General features: G+C 35.9%; 1 protein-coding gene across 3 annotated transcripts in view; it reads right to left on the bottom strand.

Annotated features, from left to right (window-relative positions):
• The window catches only part of LOC131079144 (E3 SUMO-protein ligase SIZ1), a 311,118-nt gene that overhangs the window by 169,801 nt on the left and 121,363 nt on the right, over nucleotides 1–19,954 (bottom strand). For all 3 annotated transcript variants that reach the window (XM_058017061.2, XM_058017044.2, XM_058017052.2), the window contains exon 7: nucleotides 14,771–14,839. In XM_058017061.2, coding sequence (XP_057873044.2) covers nucleotides 14,771–14,839 — 69 coding nt within the window. The remainder of the gene's footprint in view (nucleotides 1–14,770; nucleotides 14,840–19,954) is intronic.

Here is a 19,954-nt window from a genome sequence, read left to right as displayed (position 1 = left end):
CTGAGAATCTCTCTCAACAAGAGCATCATTCTCCACAATACCAAGCTTATCTCGAAAATAAGAAAACTTCACTCTAGGAAGTGGCTTAGTGAGAATGTTAGCTATCTACTCATCTGTGCAAATGTACTTGAGTTCAACAGCTTTCCTTTGAACCATATCCCTCAAATAATGAAACTTGATCTCCACATGCTTGGATCTATCTTGGAAAACAGGATTAACTGAAAGCTTTATACAACTTTGGTTGTCACTGAATATTATAGTTGGTTCCAAAGGGTGCCCAAACAGTCTTGCAAGAAGCTTTCGAAGCCACACTGCTTCTCGAGCAGCTACCGTAGCTACAACATATTCAGCGTCTGTTGAACTTTGGGTCACAGTAGCTGCAACATATTCAGCTTCTGTTGTACTTTGGGCCACACATGATTTCTTCCTGCTGCACCAGTAAATCATAGCAGAACCTAAGCAAAAACAACAACTGGAAGTGCTCTCCCTGCTAGGTACACATCCTGCCCAATCTGAATCAGAAAAACCTTGCAATTTCAGATCTTCACAAGATGTATATTTCAGACCATATCTCACTATACCACGCACATATCTCAATATATGTTTAGCTGCAACAAAATGAATCTGTCTAGCCTCACACATAAACTGACTGAGAGTGTTAGCAGCATAACATATGTCAAGCCTTGTATTCACTAAATACATCAATGATCCAATCAATTGTCTATACATAGTAGGATAAACTAAATCTAAACTAGCTGCAACCTCATGTAACTTTTTCAAATTTGCTTCCATGGGAGTTGCCATAGACTTGCAATCTATCATACCAAATCTTTTCAAAATGTCAATGGCATATTTCTCTTGACTCAATATGACTTCGTTTGATCACTTCTACACTTCTAAACCAAGGAAATAATGCACAAAACCAAGTTCTTTCATCTCGAATTCAGAAGCTAACTCTTTCTTATAACTAGCAATGAGATCATCCTCTCCAATAAGAAATAAATCATCAACATAAAGAACTAGAATTAAGGCTTTATCATCAATTACCTTGAAGTAAATATTTGGATCTACATTATTTTTGAGAAAACTCAAGCTCAACAAATAATGATCAATTCTTTCATACCATGAGCGCGGAGCTTGCTTAAGGCCATACAAGGCCTTTTTCAATTTGCATACATGTGATTCTTTCTCACGAATCACAAAACCATCTGGCTACTCAATAAAAACTTCTTCTTCAATTACACCATTCAAGAATGTTGTCTTTACATCCAGCTGATGTAATTTCCACCCTTTAATAGCTGCAATAGCAATAATAGTTCTGATTGAAGTGTACCGAGCTACAAAAACAAAGGTCTCGTCATAATCTATACCTTCCTTTTGAGAAAACCCTCTTGCTACAAATCTAGCTTTATATTTTTCAATACTTCCATCAACTACATGTTTAATTTTGAACAGCCACTTTAGAAGGGGACCCGTGGAGGGATACAACCCTTCACGGGGTATAAGGGGGGGGATAACAGCATGCAGTAGGAGAGGAAGAAAGGCAGCAGAAGGTATAAGGGGAAAATTGCGAACAGCAAAGGCAACTACAGATTGGAAACTACTACTACGGGATTAAGAACAAGTAAGTAATGAATAGAAGTAATTAATATTTTAATATATATATTAATGAATGAATATTTTAATATATATGTTAATGAATGAAATTAATGCATATTTAATATATATGTTAATGAAGGTAATTAATGCATAGTTAATATATATGTTAATGAATATTTTAATATATATATTAATGAATGGTTTTTAGATGTTAAGGAATATGTGTAAACATATGTTAATGAATATGTGAAAATATATGTTAATGAATACATATTAATGAATAGTTAGGAATATATGTTAATAAATAAATGTGAATATATGATAATGGACGTTTCCTGAATATACGCTATGGAATACATGTTAAGTTAGGAACATGTAAATGTAGATTATGAAATGGAAAATAGTAATAAATTGTAAAATGTAATATAAATGTGATTGTATGATGGAGGCTATAGGGAGGAAACTCCCTTAGCCTAATGGAGGGATTATGATAATCCCTGGTAGGCAATATATACTAAATATCTATATGCATATACGCATGGCTTGGTTGACAAAGTTAATCCAAAAAGAGACGGATCTAGCCGGTCCCCTCTGGTAGACTTGGATGATGAGATGCATCATCCAAGGCAAAAAATTGAGATATGGTCTTCCTTGGATGGCTTGGGTGTAAGAAATTACACCCAAGACAAGAATTGAATTAACCTTCGATTTCCCGGATGGCTTGGGTGTAAGTAGTTACATCCAAGATAGGAATCGAATTAACCTTTGATTTCCTGGATGGCTTGGGTGTAAGAAATTACATCCAAGACAGGAATCGAATTCACCTTTGATTTCCTGGATGGCTTGGAACCAAGATGGGTTCCAAGAAGACGAGCTTCACAGCCGCCTAAGGACATATCTTCGTATGGCATTCGTATCCTTTTTATTAGATAAGAATTGTGATTAGTGTTAATTAAGTATTTTAAAGTTAAATAGCAAGTTAGATTAGTAATATATATATCTATATATATATTTTTTGTATTCTAACAATCTGTTTTGCAGGACAGTGATCTCTAACTAGTAGGGACATTACAGTGGTATCAGAGCATAATCCTGCCAACCTGTCGGAAGGACTCTTAGTTTATGATCACATATCAGAGAAAGAAAGGCGCGAAAGCAATGGCCGATCAATTAGCCAAGCAACTTGTTGTGACCATTTCACACATCGCCCCATTGCAAATGGGGACCCCTGCTTTTTGCTTTCTAGGGTTTGTTTTTTTTGGTCTTTTAGGGTTTTCTCTGTTAGCCTTTAGCTTTCGAGTGTCGCCAGGGGGATCATATGGATAGCAGGTTCTGTTTGAGTTAGGTCAAGTTGGTGAGTGATTAAGTCTGGAATGTCCTAATCCTGAAATTTGGCTAAGTCTGGAATGTCCTGATCCTGAAATTTGGCTAAGTCTGGAATGTCCTGATCCTGAGATTTGACTAAGTCTGGAAAACTGAAGAATCCTCCAAAAACTAGATTTTGCAATATAGCTCCTGGAGGTCTGAAACCACTCTCAAACATCCTGAAAGTATATATGGAATATAACTTGAAATATAAGTTTCTTATACTTGAATGTTATATTCCATAAAATGATCCTGATGGAGAGTTCAAAAAGTCAAATTTCGCTCCTGACCCTTCCAGAGGGTCCAAAGCGAATTTTGCTCCTAACCCTTCCAGAGGGTCCAGAGCGAAAATCAACCTAGGACTCATTTCTTGCCTTATTTGACCAAATTTTGACTTGCAAGGCATTTTGAAGGGAGAATTGGAAATGTTTGAAAGCCTTGAAAAAAAAATGATGGATTCTAGCCTGGAAGAGGAATTTCGCTCCTGACCCTTCCAAAGGGTCTAGAGCGAAAATCTTATTTGAGCTTATTTGTCACTAATTTTGGCTAAATTTTTATGTGCAGGGTCTCCTGAAAGGAAGATTGGATGTCACTTGATGAATTTGGAGGTTTGAAAGCATGAAAAATGGTGGATTTTGGGCAACAAAGGTAAATTCGCTCCTGACCCTTACTGAAGGCCCAGGGCGAAATTTTGAATTTCCCTTATTTTGTAGTGAAAAAGAACAAGTCTTAAAACATGAGTGAAATAAAGACATCTCCCTTTACCCACCTGAGAAAGTGTCAATTTGAAAATGTGAAGGATTTTGTTGAAAACTTAAAATTCGCTCCTGACCCTTGCTGAGTGTCCAGGGCAAAAATCCTGTGGGAGATGTTTTTTCCTCAGTTTTGGTTGAATTGAAAGGCCAAAGGTATGATGAATAGTGAGATGAACTTAACAGAGCCCCTAATTCGCTTGAAGATGAAGGAATTTTGCCCAGAAGAGGGAATTTGCTTCTGACCCTTACTGAGGGTCCAGGGCGAAATTCTTTATAAGCGCAATATTTTACCTCTCTTGGACATGAAATCATATTCATAGCATATCACAGGGTGAGATCTTACTTGACAAAGAGGTTTCAAAGTGAAAAGTGGAACATTTTGGTTAAAATTGCAAAATTCGCTCCTGACCCTCTCAGGAGGCCCAGAGCGAAATTCTCAAAAACACCTCTTTCTTGCAAAGACAAAATGATTTTTATGGTTGGAGTGAAGGTGAAAAGGTATGTTTTATCTTGTGAAGACAATTTGGATGGCCAACAAAGGAGCAATCAAGCTAAATAAGGAAAATCACCCCTGACCCTTGTTGAGGGCCCAGGGCGAAAAACCTAAAATTGGACTTTTCCTCCAGAATTGAGCGAAGTTAGGCCTAGGGATAAGCTTGAAATGATGTTTGAATTGATTTAAAATGAAAAGGGATTGTTAAGAATGAAAGTTTTAAGGATAAGGAGGAAAATCGCTCCTGACCCTTCCTGAGGGTCCAGGGCGAAATTTCCAAGTTCTCCCTTTTTTTTGCAAAATTAAGACAAGATCTTGCTATTTATGATTTGGATGGGAGGGAGGCATGATGTTCTTTGCCTTAGAAGTGATTTCAAGTTAAAAGCATGGAGAAATATGCCTAAAACTCAAAATTCGCTCCTGACCCTTGCTGAGGGCCCAGGGCGAAAATCCTAAAATCTCCCATTCTGCCTTGCAAAACAAAATCAAACTTGGATTGGGAGCAAGAAGAAAGATATTTCCTAGCATTGTGAAGTGGATTGAAGTTGAGATGATGAAAGAGTAAGCCCAAGGAGGAAAAATCGCTCCTGACCCTTCCAGAGGGTCCAGGGCGAAAATATCAAAAAGTCTATTATTCAACCTTGTTTGATTGAGTCTAAGGCAAATTACAAGATTGAGAATAAAAAGGCATGGAAATTTGCAAATATTGGTTGAGAAAATTTCAATTTTATCTAGTGAGCAAGTCTAGACAAGGGGTTCAAACCATCACTGTGGATATCTTGATGCTTAAAGAGTCTTGATCAAGCTTTAACATTCCTAAGCTAGCCTATAGCCTTTCATTAAATTTGCCTATTTCAGGACATTTGGAAAACTAAAGCAAGTTCGCATAAATTAAGGCATTCATAATTTGATTAATTAATTTCTAAAGCCTTAAAACAAATGAAAAAACCCACCTTTGAAGCCTTGGAATTAATTTTCAAATTTTAAATGAAGGTGAGCGCTCAAATACATTTATTTGCTTTTATAAGCAAGTCGGCCTCCTTTTAAGTGGGATTTTATCTTATTTTAAAGCTAATTTGCCAAGTCGGCCATCCTTCAAAAAGTGGGGTTTTATTTCATTTCTATTTCCTTTTTGTCAAGTCGGCCTCAACAAGAATCAAGGTGAGCGCTCTATATAATGGGAGAGGTTCTTTAGCAAATTCAAATCATTCTTGCATTATCTCTCATGCAAATTTAAAGAGCATATTTGGAGCTGCGAAATTGGGCAAGATGGAGGATAATTTCCAGATTTTGGAAGGTGTTTGAAGGCGATTTTTTGCTAAGTGTGGAGACTAAAGAAGGTGAAATTCATTTTGAAGGCTAATGGAGGCGTAATTCATCCAAGGGAGGACCATAATTCAACCCTTGTCCATCAAAATCCGGTCTTCTTTCATCATTTTTCAAGGTTTTATAGTTAGGCTTTCAAAGGAGGAGGTATGAAGAATCATTTTTAAGTTCTTATTTAAGATTTATTTTGATTTCATTGCCATTAATTTAGAAAAATGAAGAATTCTAGATTTATCATGACATTTTCAAATTAATATCTTGAATCTTCCCTTTGGAGAGTCTTAATTTCATGCTTTAAGGTTTGATGCTCAAAGACTAACTTTAATCTTTTGTGTAGGCATCAAATGGAGACCCTGGAGTCGGAAGATCAACCACTTTGCGGACTCTCATCAAGGAAGATCAAGGCATCGACAAGGGCGACCTCCTCCAATCCAGTTTCATTAAGGACGACCTTCTCCATCTAACTTCTAATCTAGCATTCCAAGGCGAGGTACATCATCATCCTACACATGAAAGACAAAAGAAGTCAGAGCAAGGGTTCGTTGAAGAAGCAAACAGTTTCAGCATCGAATTGGATATCTACCAAGTTGCAAGTATCAGACGAGGTGGCATCCTAGTCATCACTCCTTCAGTCAGATTGGTCCACCTCAGCATGTCCAGATTCGATGTACCTAACTCATGGGAGGTGGCACAAACTTCGATGTACCTACCCTAGCTTTCCATTGGTCGAATATTCCAGAGAAGACATGTGTCCAATTAATACAATTATTTCATTGGTCAGAATTGAGTTTGTTGTAACAAACCCTTATTAGGGTTTTCATTGCAGAATCTTGGCCATTGATCTCAAATTGATCTTAGCCATTGAATTGTATTAAGGGCACTATATAAGCCCCGACTCTTCATTTGTAAAGGCTAATAGAAAATAGTTAGTCAATAGTTGGTAGTAGGTGAATAATTAGCTAGTAGTGAATAGTCAGTTAATAGTATAGCAATTAGAGTAGAGTAGAGAGAGAAGGCAAAGATTGTTGCCAAGATGTTGTAAGAGACTTGTAAAACTTCATTGAAGAAATGGTGAAATCTATGGGCCGATTCAACAATTTGCATGGTCTCTATACTTCTCAGTTTTGATTTCATGTTATTAGATGAGTGGAAGAAATGTGTTTGATTGATGGTGGAATTCGTATATCCATACTACTAGCAGTTTGTTGATTCCAGACTTGCCTTGTGTAGTCAACTGGAATCATTCAGCTTAAGCTTAACTTCAATTGTCGCTCCATTGACATGCATCAGCTTGATGGTGTCTATGCCTGTAGTAATGATTTGAACATCATAAAGCTTTCCTCCGAAGATCGCACTAACCTTGTGGAGATGGTCCTGGGATGTCAAAACAAGACTTAGTTAGAATTTCACCAAAGATCATTCATTGCTCCTACATTCTTAGTGTCAGAATTAGATCCTTTCCTCGCCCTCGTCCTTTTTCCTTTTTTTTCAAGGTTTAGGCAAGTGAAATCTCGTGTTCCAGCAATATTCAAAGCAAATCAGACGTTTAGGTCGTCAAGTGTAAGTCCCCTTGTGATTCCAGCAAAATCACATCATACCACAAAGAGCTTATCCACACGTAGAGATCCTACAGCAAAGAACCTTGAAGTCATCCCGATTGATCCTTTTCGCGACATCTTCAGCATTCGGAGACTTTATTCAAGAGAGGATAAGGTACCTTTAGGTATTTTATTCTGTGTTTGGTCGTGTAAAAAATACACATCAACACAACTTCAGACTTTCATGGAGCAAACCAATGAGAAATTCGAGAGAATGAGCCAATTAATCCTCCAAAGTACAAACAGCAACAATAGAGATATGCCAAACCCTAGAAGAGAGACACACTTTAATCACGCCGATAACGAACAATCTCCTCAGAGTTCTAGACAAACAATTCCCGAATTTCTTCCTAGAGAGGAACATGTGGGGGATGAAGAGGAACCAGCCACACTTGGGGTGGAAGAAATCGCCCAAATTTATGCTAGATTAGAGCCAGAAGTTCAAAGGGTGGTTTCCTTCAAGGATTTCTGTGAGTCCAAGACTAATGAAGGTAGAAGGAGAAAAGCTATGGGTAAAGACCTCAAAGCTAAAGTCAACAAAATGTCACTACCATGCTTTGATGGGTCAGGGAAGGATATCGCCCAAGCTTGGGTACAAATACCAGATACATACCTTTCATACAGCCCCATGACCGAAGGAGATGCTATAAAATTTGCCATACTACATTTAACCGGAGCAGCCCATAATTGGTGGCATAATGGTCTCATTACCCTAGGACACAAAAATGTCTCCACCTACAATGAGTTTACCCAAAAGCTCATCAGCCGGTTTGACCAGAAAGACGCCGAATGGTACTTCCAAGAGTTAACACACCTTAAGCAATCAGAAACCATTGAAGACTATATAGACCAATTCCAAAACCTATCAATAATGGTTCCCGACCTATCCCAAAGAAGGCTTACCTACATGTTTTTAGAAGGCTTGAAAGACTATTAAAAATTTTGTAAAACCCCTGGAACCACAGAATTTAGGAGAGGCCATTAAGAAAACTAGGATGGTCGAAATTAGTGCTCCCAAGAATACCTCATCCAAAACACCGCGTAGGAATGAGGGACCCCAGACGGACCGCCAGGAGAGGCCTTGCCGCTTTTGCAAGAAACCTTGGAGTTTGAATCACCAATGTAAGGAGAAAGAAGAACTCATGGAGAAAGGGTTATGTTTCAAATGGAAGGCCCCATGGGGGAAGGCCATGAATGTAAAAGAGGACAGTTAAATAACACAGAAGAAATACGGGATGAGGAAAGACCCTATAAAACGGCCAGATTTGAAAACAACGAACCAAGTACCTTGGCAGTCATCACTCAAGGAAGTGAGAATAGATGCTTCAAACTCAAAGGGACTATCAAAGGACAGAAAGTAATCGCATTAGTTGACACAAGAGCCTCAAATGACTACATTAGCAAACACTTAGCAGCAAAGAGAAGGTTAAAAACTCAAGAGTTTTGAGGGTTTGAAGTGATCATGGGCAACGGAGTCATAGACAGGTGCACTAAAGTTATACCTCAATTGGAAGTCACCCTGGGGGGCTTCCATTTAAAAGGAACTTCTTTGTGGTGAACCTAGAGAATGACATCATTTTGGGGATGCCATGGATAAACTCATTGGGATGATTCACCATGGATAGTCCAAATCGGGAGATATGCTTCCAATATGAAGGGAGGGAGATAACACTAAAGGGAATTCCCTATGGCTCTCCAAAAATAGTATCATGTAATAAAATGGAGAAAATCCTTAGACATGATCAAGGAGAGTGGGTCGCCCAATGTATGGTCTTGGATAAATCTCTAACCGAAGGTCAAATCCTCCAGAATGATATACAACCCATCCTTAAGAGACACAAAAAAATCTTCGAAGACATTCCCCCGGGTTTACCCCCAAAAAGGGGATTTGAGCATTCCATTGAATGAGAAGGAGCGAAACCTGTCATTACCACTCCTTACCGTCACCCCCACAAATTCAAAGAGGAGATTGAAAAAACCATAAAAGAATTACTAGAAATGGGACACATCCAACCAAGCAGTAGCCCTTTGGCTTCATCAGTAGTATTGGTCAAGAAGAAAAACGGGACGATGAGAATGTGCATAGATTACCGGGCCCTGAATAAAAAGACTATAAAGAACAGATACCCTATTCCAAGAATTGACGAACTAATGGAAGAACTACACAAAGCAAGATACTTCTCTAAAATCGATCTAAGGTCAGGATACCATCAAATTAGAATGAGGGAAGAGGATATCCCCAAAACGGCATTCAGATGTCACTATGGACATTTCGAGTTTTTGGTTCTACCATTTGGTCTCACTAACGCCCCGGCCACCTTTCAGTCATGCATGAATCATACATTCAAGCAACAGTTGAGGAAATTTCTTCTAATATTCTTTGATGATATACCCATTTACAGCAAGACATGGGAAGAACATCTCATGCACATTGAAGAGGTATTAAATATTCTTGAGTTTGAATCCTTATATGCTAAAGCCTCCAAGTGCGAATTTGGGATTAAAGAAATAATCTACCTAGGACACAAAATTAGTGAGGCAGGAGTAAGTGTTGATGAAGAAAAGATCAGGGCCATCAAGGAATGGCCCACCCCTAGAACCTTAACACAACTAAGAGGGTTTGTGGGACTATGCAGCTACTATAGACGTTTTGTAAAAAGGTTTTCCAAGATAGCAGCACCCCTCACCGACCTAACTAAGAAAGGAGCCTTCACATGGAATGACCAAGCCCAACAGGCTTTTGAACAACTTAAAATAACCATGAGCTCATGTCCAGTATCCATTCCCGATTTCTCTATACCTTTTGAACAACAATGTGATGCATCTGGGGAGGGAATTGGGGCAGTCCTCATGCAAAAGAAACACCCCCTAGCTTTTGAGAGCCGTAAACTTACCGAAGCAGAAAGACACTACTCTATCTATCACAAAGAAATGTTAGCCATAATGCACGCCTTGGCCAAATTTCGCCAATACCTCGTCTGTGGGAAGTTTGGTGTGAAACCGATCATAACAGTCTACGCTTCTTCTTGAGCCAAAGGGACCTTAATGATAGGCAACAAAAATGGGTGAGCAAAATACAAGCCTATGACTTCGATATAGAATATGAAAAAGGGGTGAATGATAAGGCAGCAGATGCATTATCCCGAAGAGCCCACCTCAATGCCCTTACCAGCATCTCAAGGGACTGGAAGGAAGAAATCCTTAATGAATATAACCAAGATCCACAAGCAAAGGAAATCTTGGAGGGAAACCTTCTCAATGAATATTTTAATGTTGGGGGAGACCTTATCTTGTACAAGGGAAGGGTATACTTGACCCCTCAAACCAAATTCAAAAACAAGCTCCTAAAGGAATTCCATGATAACCCCCTGGCAAGACATCAAGGATACTATAAAATTTATAAACACATAAGGGAAAAGTATGCATGGAAAGACCAAAAGGGAGATGTCCAAAAATATGTACAAGAGTGCCTAACTTGTCAACGCAATAAAACCGAACTCACTCACCCAGCTGGATTGCTTCAACCATTACCTATTCACAAACAGAAGTGGGAGAGCATTTCGATGGACTTCATAATAGGTTTGCCAAGGACACAAGGAAAGGATAGCATTTTTGTGGTGGTAGACAAACTCACGAAGTATGCCCACTTCCTTGCAGTCTCCACCGAATACAAAGCCTACCAAATAGCCGATCTATTCTTCAGGGAAATTTTCAGACTCCATGGCCTCCCTCTGAATATTGTCAATGACAGAGATAGCAAGTTTATTAGCCAATTTTGGCAGGAACTCTTCAGAATGGCAAGAACACTTTTGACCCCTAGTACCAGTTACCATCCTCAAACTGATGGGCAAACTGAAATAGTGAACAAATGGATAGAGGGCTACCTAAGGAATTATGTTACAAGGCAACAAACGGCCTGGGTCAAGTGGTTACACCTAGGAGAACATTGTTACAACACAACACACCACATGTCAATAGGGATGAGCCCTTTCCAACCCTTGTACGGCTATGAGGCCACAAGCTTTGGAGAGCTAATAACCCAAGAAAGTAGAGTACCAAGAGCACAAGATTTTGTTCAACGGAGTAAGGATATCATGAAGACCTTGAAAGAGAATTTACAACAAGCCCAAAATCAACAAAAGATCTATGCAGACAGGAAGCGTACAGAAAGGACATTTGAGGCCGGAGATCTGGTGTTTTTAAGGCTACAACCATATAAGCAATCTTCCCTCAAGAAGAATGGGGCTGAAAAATTGAAACCTCGGTTCTATGGACCCTATAAGGTAATTCGAAGGATTGGGGAAGTAGCTTATGAAATAGAACTCCCCAAAGACAGTAAAAATTTAAAATACATAATGTGTTCCATGTCTCCCGACTCAAAAAGGTTCTCGGGCAACACTTGGCTCCATGCAGTGAACTACCACCCCTAGATGATGAAGGGAAACTCACCTTGTACCCTGAGATCATTCTCGATACACGGAAAAAAGAACTTAGGAACCGAACCGTTACCGAATACCTGATTAAATGGAAGAATCTCCCAAATGAGGATGCTACTTGGGAAAAAGAGGAAGATCTAAAGATGCTTGAGGATAAGCAAAATTGAGACGGAGGGACTGTGATAACCCCTATGGTATCACCTAATGTAAATTATTAAATAATATTAATATATGGATTAATTAAATAAGGTTATTATAAATAAATGATTAAAATGATAATATATTTAATATATAAAAAAATAAAGGAAAAGTATTAAATAAAGGATTAGACTGGCAATATATTTAATATATAATAATAAAGAAAATATATTTAATATATAATAATAGAGAAAAGTATTATTTAATATTTAATATACTTAAAATGTCAAATATTTATTATATGCCAATGTTAATAATTAATATATTTAAACATCAATATCCAATGTATAATAAAAGAAACCACTAATTAAAGAGCCCCCCTCCCCCACAATTACCCCCGCACGGAGTGGTGCGACTGGGCTTCAATTACCATCGCATCCCTTCATGCAGAAGGGGACTCGTGGAGGGATACAACCCTTCAAGGGGTATAAGGGGGGGATAACAGCACGCGGTAGGGGAGGAAGAAAGGCAGCAGAAGGTATAAGGGGAAAACTACGAACAACAAAGGCAACTAAAGATTGGAAACTACTGTTGCGGGATTAAGAACAGGTAAGTAATGAATAGAAGTAATTAATATTTTAATATATATATATTAATGAATGAATATTTTAATATATATGTTCATGAATAAAATTAATGCATATTTAATATATATGTTAATGAATGTAATTAATGCATAGTTAATATATATGTTAATGAATATTTTAATATATATATTAATGAATGGTTTTTAGATGTTAAGGAATATGTGTAAACATATGTTAATGAATATGTGAAAATATATGTTAATGAATACATATTAATGAATAGTTAGGAATATACGTTAATAAATAAATGTGAATATATGATAATGGATGTTTCTTGAATATACGTTATGGAATACATGTTAAGTTAGGAACATATAAATGTAGATTATGAAATGGAAAATAGTAATAAATTGTAAAATGTAATATAAATGTGATTGTATGATGGAGGCTATAGGAAGGAAACTCCCTTAGCCTAATGGAGGGATTATGATAATCCCTGGTAGGCAATATATACTGAATATCTATATGCATATATGTATGGCTTGGTTGACAAAGTTCATCCAAGAAGAGACGGATCTGGTCGGTCCTCTCTGGTAGACTTGGATGATGAGATGCATCATCCAAGGCAAGGAATTGACATATGGTCTTCCTTGGATGGCTTGGGTGTAACAGGAATCGAATTAACCTTCAATTTCCTGTCTTGGGTGTAAGTAGTTACATCCAAGACAGGAATCGAATTAACCTTTGATTTCCTGGATGGCTTGGATGTAAGAAATTACATCCAAGACAGGAATCGAATTCACCTTCGATTTCCTGAATGGCTTGGAACCAAGATGGGTTCCAAGAAGGCGAGCTTCACAGCCGCCTAAGGACATATCTCTGTATGGCATTCGTATCTTTTTTATTAGATAAGAATTGTGATTAGTGTTAATTAAGTATTTTAAAGTTAAATTGCAAGTTAGATTATATATATATATATATATATATATATATATATATATATATATATATATATATATATATATATATATATATATATATATATATATATATATATATATATTTGTTGTATTCTAACAATCTGTTTTGCAAGACAGTGATCTCTAACTAGTAGGGACATTACATGAAGAGACCAACAGTAAGAAGAATTACAACCATTGCAGAAATTATATCTTCTGAAGTTACAAACATTAACACCTAGAATCTTCGAAATAGCATGATTCATATCCATTTTACTCTACCTATTATGAGAAATGATTTCTATTTTATCAATTGATTAGATTTTTATTTGGATGATATATTATTTGAAGTTTTGTACTTGAAAATTTTACAATGATAAAATGTTTTTTACTTTTCTCCTACTGGGATGATGCACACATTTTGATTGTAGTTGTTTTGACGTCTTACAATGTTTTCAAAGTTTTCAGAGTTTGTTACGATAGTGCAGTCTTTATGATTAAACATTCTTTTGACATTATTGATAATTTGGAATGTAGTGTTATTAGTAACATTTTACCATCCACGCACATCATAAAACAAGACTAGAGGTTTACTTGCTTATCATTCAATGAGCTCTTTTATTGTTAACTTAGCAATAACTTTATCAACTTCATACAGAACTTACCAAAGAATCTTTTAGAGAAAAGCTTACATGCTACACTTCATTCTACTAATTTAGACAAGCTTTTTATTTGGACAATTCATGGGAAAAACCCTTTATTTTATTTGCCCCTCCTGTCTCCTTGTTTGTAGTTGTTGCCTTTGTTGTTATTTGTACTTTTCTTTGGTCACCGTTTGGTGTCCCTGCTGGGGGCTGCCCCCTTGTTTGTACTCTTCAGTCCCATTGATCCATTTGTGGTCACTTGTTGTACATTAATAAATTTATTTTTATCTTTATCTATGCTATGAAAATGCCTTCAAATTTCAAAAACGAAAAGTTTTTGTTTCAACATTTAGAAAAAAAATCAAATCTGAATTTTTCCTATTTAAATCCTGATTTTTTCAAAAAATCTTTTACTTTGGTTTGCTGATTTTTTCCCCAAAAGATTTTTGCTGCTATGGACTACATGCAGCACTTTTCCCCCACTGAAGAACATGTAAGATGATAAGCATTGTTCTCAGGTATTGACTGTAGATGTGTAGCATCTTGTAAAACAACCTTTCAACTTATAATTACTAGCAGAATTCTGAAAGAAAAAATGCCATCATATTAAATGATTGAACAAAGACAACTGCAAAAAACATGGAAGCTCTACAATTTCAGACCTAGTATTCAATCAGACAAATTTGGTGGTTCTAGTGAACACTTTTAAATCTGACAAACATTACCAGCTAACCATGACCAGGCCAAGCCCATCATTCATAACCTCCAAAATAAATATAAATTTTGAGTCAAATTCACTAAGATTAGACAATATAATTCCAAAATAAAATGGGAAGTGAGCAAATATTTGTTGGAAAATATACAACTAACCCCTCCCCTGAGACAAACGATGTTGTGAGCTTTGTTGGAAGTACAGGTTGCGACACTGTCACACAAAAGCTGAAATACAGGAATTTGATGTCAGCATCAAAAAGAAAAAGTTCCTATAAGAGGCAATCAATATAAATACTTTAACATTACCAAGTGAAAACAACAGTTTATAATCAAAGCAACTAAATTCACTGAAAATTTGGCCCATAATAAACCGAGATTCAGTTTTTTAAAGATGTAAAGCAATACATGATGACAACATATAATCATGATTTATTTCTAGATTTCTGGATTAGACTCTGACAGTATTTGAATCAACATTTTAGATCACACTCCATGATCCATCATCAGGATATTAGAGAGCTAAGAGGCATATAATCATTTCTAAACGAAACGTAGTAGTATTTTAGAATATTCAAAGACATCAATGACCATACAATAAAGGGCTATAAAATTTGAATGATTTAACTGAAATTCAACCAGCAAATCCAAATTGTGTTCCTCTTTCAAAGCAAAACATTGAGATTGACACATTACATGCCAAGGACACAGCAGAAAGTAATTTAATTTCTTCCTCCCGTAAAGCAACTAGAATTTTAAGAAACTAAACTTATTTACCTTGATTCTATTTTTGAACCATTTTCTCAAACTTTGAATATAGAATAGGATTAAATTTAGTGCAGTTAAGTGTATATGTAAAGTACTTGCCGAAATAGCAAAAAATTGAGTTTAGCCCATTTCTCCTAACAACTTGTGATAGAAAAAAATTGGGAAATCCAACAAGGGAGGAAGTTTCTTCCTATCCAAAGAGGAAAATATCAGAAAAAAAAATGCACTAATGAAACACAATTACAAGTATTTCCCCAACCTCGTGTCAAACATAATCTAATAATCGTTAGTGAAAATGAGAAACGAAGAGAATATTTCAAAAATGTGATCAAGGATCATGCTTCACATAGAAAATCTATTAATTTAGCATACCTACTTCAGCCATACAAAAATACCACCTGCAATTTTGAAAAACTAACAGAATTTATTTTACTATATTTCTTTCTTCTTATTTCATGTGTTGCTTTTTAAGATAGTAGATTATTCAAATCTCAAGATGAGAAGGCAATAATTTATTCCAATGTCATAGCTTCAGAATAAACAATAAATATTTTAAAACAGAATGATCAATGTTGCTTTGAGTTATGGGGATGAGGAATGTGTGGGTGGAATTTCAAGGATAAAAAAAATCCAGATTTTACGGACCATGGGACATATCAAGGATGAAAAAATTGCCGATAAGTCATATGAATCGCGATTTATCAGGAGTTAAAACCCAAAACGATTTAATCTTCGAAAAAATCGGCAACGTTTTTTAGCTAAAAATCGCGAGTTTTTCAGAGAAAAAATCACGAGAAAATCGCAAACTAATGCCGGAAAATCGCAAGTTCTTTAGGGTTCCGTCTGAAGCTGAAGTTGATCTGGTGCGACTGAAGCTTTGTGTGTGTTGTTCGTGTGCTCCTGCTTCGTTTGTGTGCTTATGTTCGTGCTTCGTTTGTGTTAGTGAGCTCCTACGCAGGTTTCCCCACAGTGCAGGTTGTTCGTGATTCTCACTGTAGGGTTCCCCTCCATGCAGGCTGCTCATGATTCTTCCATCGATTATTGTTGTCATTTTAGGTGTTTTGTTTTCCCTTATGTTAAATATTTATGTTCTTAATATTTATTATTATAATCTTTGTGATTCATATTCCCGTGAAAGTATTATTAAGTTAAAGATTTATGTTCTTAATATTGTTTTTTAACTTTTCCAGTTAGAGTTTTATTGTTTTGTAATTTTAATTTATATTAATTATTTATTAAAATATAAAAATATAGTATCTTGTTTTGTAATTTTAATTTATATTAATTATTTATTAAAATATAAATATATAGTATCTTGTAACTTATCATTATTCTATTTTATTTATTGATCTGTCAATTATTAATATTTTAAAATATATTTTTTAGAATTTTAATTATTAACAATATATGTGTATATGTGTTTTTTAAGAATATTTTAGGAAATTATATATTTTCAAATGTTCGATAATTTTGCCGATTTATTGCCGATTCCCAATTTTTAAAAATATTTCAGCCAAAAGATTTATTGCCGATTAAGATATTTACATCTTTGGGACATATAAATAATATATAACATAACTAATATTTGAATTTTTATAGCACAATTAAATAAAAAAAACTTAAAGAAACTAGAGAAGCTATGATAAGTTTGTCTTGATATGTATGCCATCAAAATTCTGCAACAAATAGAAGGTTAAACACTGAAAGATCTCAATACGTAAAACACATAGAAGGTTAAACAATGGGTGGACAGATCTGTATCATAGAAATTTCTTGAAAGACTCAATGAAGCTGGCAATTTTCTTGACTATACTTAATAACCACCATGAAATCTGTGTTCATATATTTTAGATTATAGCACACAGAATCTTTTTCCATCTCAAATGCATAGTGCTAACTGGAAATGGTGTTGGACAAAAACACATGTAATGAAAGAAGAAGATAAGATCAACTTTATTTACTATCTTATATGTTTCTGGATTTGCTTGCGTATCACTTTTGGAGGATGATAAAAAATTGATACACCATCAAAACCAGAAACATATAAGATAATAGCATGGATTGTGGAAATTTGGTATCATTAAACTATATTTACCCCGGAATGTGTTGTACATAAAGAGGCAAGGAAACTATGCTTATTGCCGAAGTACATGGTTTTTAATAGCACACAAAATCTTTTTCCATCTCAAATGAATAGTGCTAACTGGAAATGGTGTTGGACAAAAACACATGTAATGAAAGAAGATAAGATCAACTTTATTTACTATCTTATATGTTTCTGGATTTGCTTGCGTATCACTTTTTGATGATGATAAAAAATTGATACACCATCAAAACCAGAAACATATAAGATAATAGCATGGATTGTGGAAATTTGGTAACATTAAACTATATTTACCCTGGCATGATGTTGTACATAAAGAGGCAAGGAAACTATGCTTATTGCCGAAGTACATGGTTTTTAATTGGGAAATGTACCATTGATTGTCAACCTACATTTGCTGAAAATAAGAGAAGCTCTGCTTCTGAACATAATAATCAAACACTTGTAAATTGAAAAATCTCAAGAAGGCCTAACCACTACAAAATAGATGGCATGTATAAGTTATTCTCTTTGTTTCGATATATATGTTTTTTCTACGATATCACTGTCAGATGGTTATTTTTTTAATTTAATTTTTAGCCATATTTTATGTGCATTAGAATGTTCAATTTTGCAGCTTAAACAGCTGCAAACTGTGGATGATGACCTATCATAACCAGGACAATTCTGAAAAGTCCAAGTCACCCCATCCCTAAAATGCTTGGGATGCATACTATGGCAGCGAGGATGTGTCCCCATGAACCAATGATATTAAGACAGTATTTTAAAAATCTATAGAACCCTTTGGCTTGCATTGTGGTTGATGCCAATGGCAAGCGGTTCAAATAAACAACTGGCCTACATTGCATAGGGTTGGACAATAAAAGTATGAGAAACAATGGACAATTCAGAAAATGCAATTTTCGTGTATATGTAGAAGAAAATATAAACCATATGGGACAGTCCAAGTATATGGAACCTATACCAACCTATTCTACCCAACCAGAAAATGTTCAGCCCATACCTATTCTACCCAACCTATGGAACCTATACCAACAACCTATTCCACCCAACCTATGGAACCTATACCAACAACCTATTCTACCCATTGATCCGAAACAAACCAAGACTCAGCGAATCTCGAGTTGGGTGACCCTAGGCGAGTCCCAAGGACTTGGACTCAGAGTCAGCCAAATCTCGGCGAGACTCACTGAGTCTAGTGAACTCACTGGACTCACCAAGTCCAGGTGAGTCCCGACTCCTAGACTGGTCCAGTGACAGCAAACATAAAATCAGCAAAAAAACATTAAAAAAAAGCGTTCTAGTTGTTTTTATTATTCTATTTTATCACTACAACCCTTAAAGCGAGTTCATTTCATTGTGTCGGCAAAATAGGAGGAGAAAAGAGAGCTGTGAGGAAAAATAAGAGTGCATTGTATGGCAACCAGCAAGAAGGTAGACCAAAAATCCATCAGCAAATCACATTCAGGCAACTTCATACTCACATTTGGTGCATCGAGAGCTCTCTACCAATGATTGGAAAGAGGTTGCATTTTATTTCGAGTTTGTTCCAAGAGGTAACATTGATTTTTTTTGGTTTTCTGTTTTCTAAGCAAAAAAAATTCTTTTTTTTTTTTAACATTTTAATTATTTCCTTTCAAACAAAGAACAAACCCTACATTTTTTTGGAAGAAACTTACAAACCCTATATTTTGTTTTGGAACAAAACCTACATTATTTTTTGGAACATACTATACATTTTTTTGTATTAGTTTAATACAATTATAAATGACAATTCACAAATGAATGATCCCCAACCCAATCCTAACCAAATCTGATCCAAACCAACTATTTGTTTTGTTGATAAAGTCTTTGGCCAGCGTATGTTAAATGGGAGTTTGACTGATTTCTTTGTTTTGTTTGGGTTTTTGAGAGTTTTTGAACATTGTTTTGAATACTAAGTGAAAGAAATAGCTGATACAACATAGAATAATGCATAACACATTAAGAAGGCGATTAAGATAACTTCCTTTCACTTTAAAAGACCGATGTACATACCTTTAATTGAGCATAAAAGTCTGATACAAATTTCCAGCAAATAGAATGTAATGTCCCCTTCTCCGCAGTGATTAGTTCAATGGTCCATTGGCCTATTCCAGAGACTCGTAGGCTATTTGGAATGGAGAATTAGGGTTTCCAACTTTTGTGGAGTTTTGCTCGAGCTTTTTAGGGTTTACCAAGAGGGAATTCTTCAGTTCTGTCTATGGTTTCATTCTAGGTTTTTAATGAACTCCAGGGTGGCATAACATGCATTTGATTCTTTGGTGAAGTGAGAACTTACTATTTTTAGTAAGTTGGGGTTTGGCTGTTTGGATGATGTTGTCTTACTGAGCGTTCCAAGCTCTTTCTCCGAGTGCGAAGATCATATTTTTTGGAGGAGTATTCCATGACTTACTATTTTTAGTAAGTGGCAGTATTGACCAATTCTATTT

This window comes from Cryptomeria japonica, chromosome 8 (assembly GCF_030272615.1).
Source record: "Cryptomeria japonica chromosome 8, Sugi_1.0, whole genome shotgun sequence".
Taxonomy (NCBI): domain Eukaryota; kingdom Viridiplantae; phylum Streptophyta; class Pinopsida; order Cupressales; family Cupressaceae; genus Cryptomeria; species Cryptomeria japonica.
Note: the sequence above shows the minus strand (reverse complement) of the source record. Positions and strands in the feature narration are given on the sequence as shown.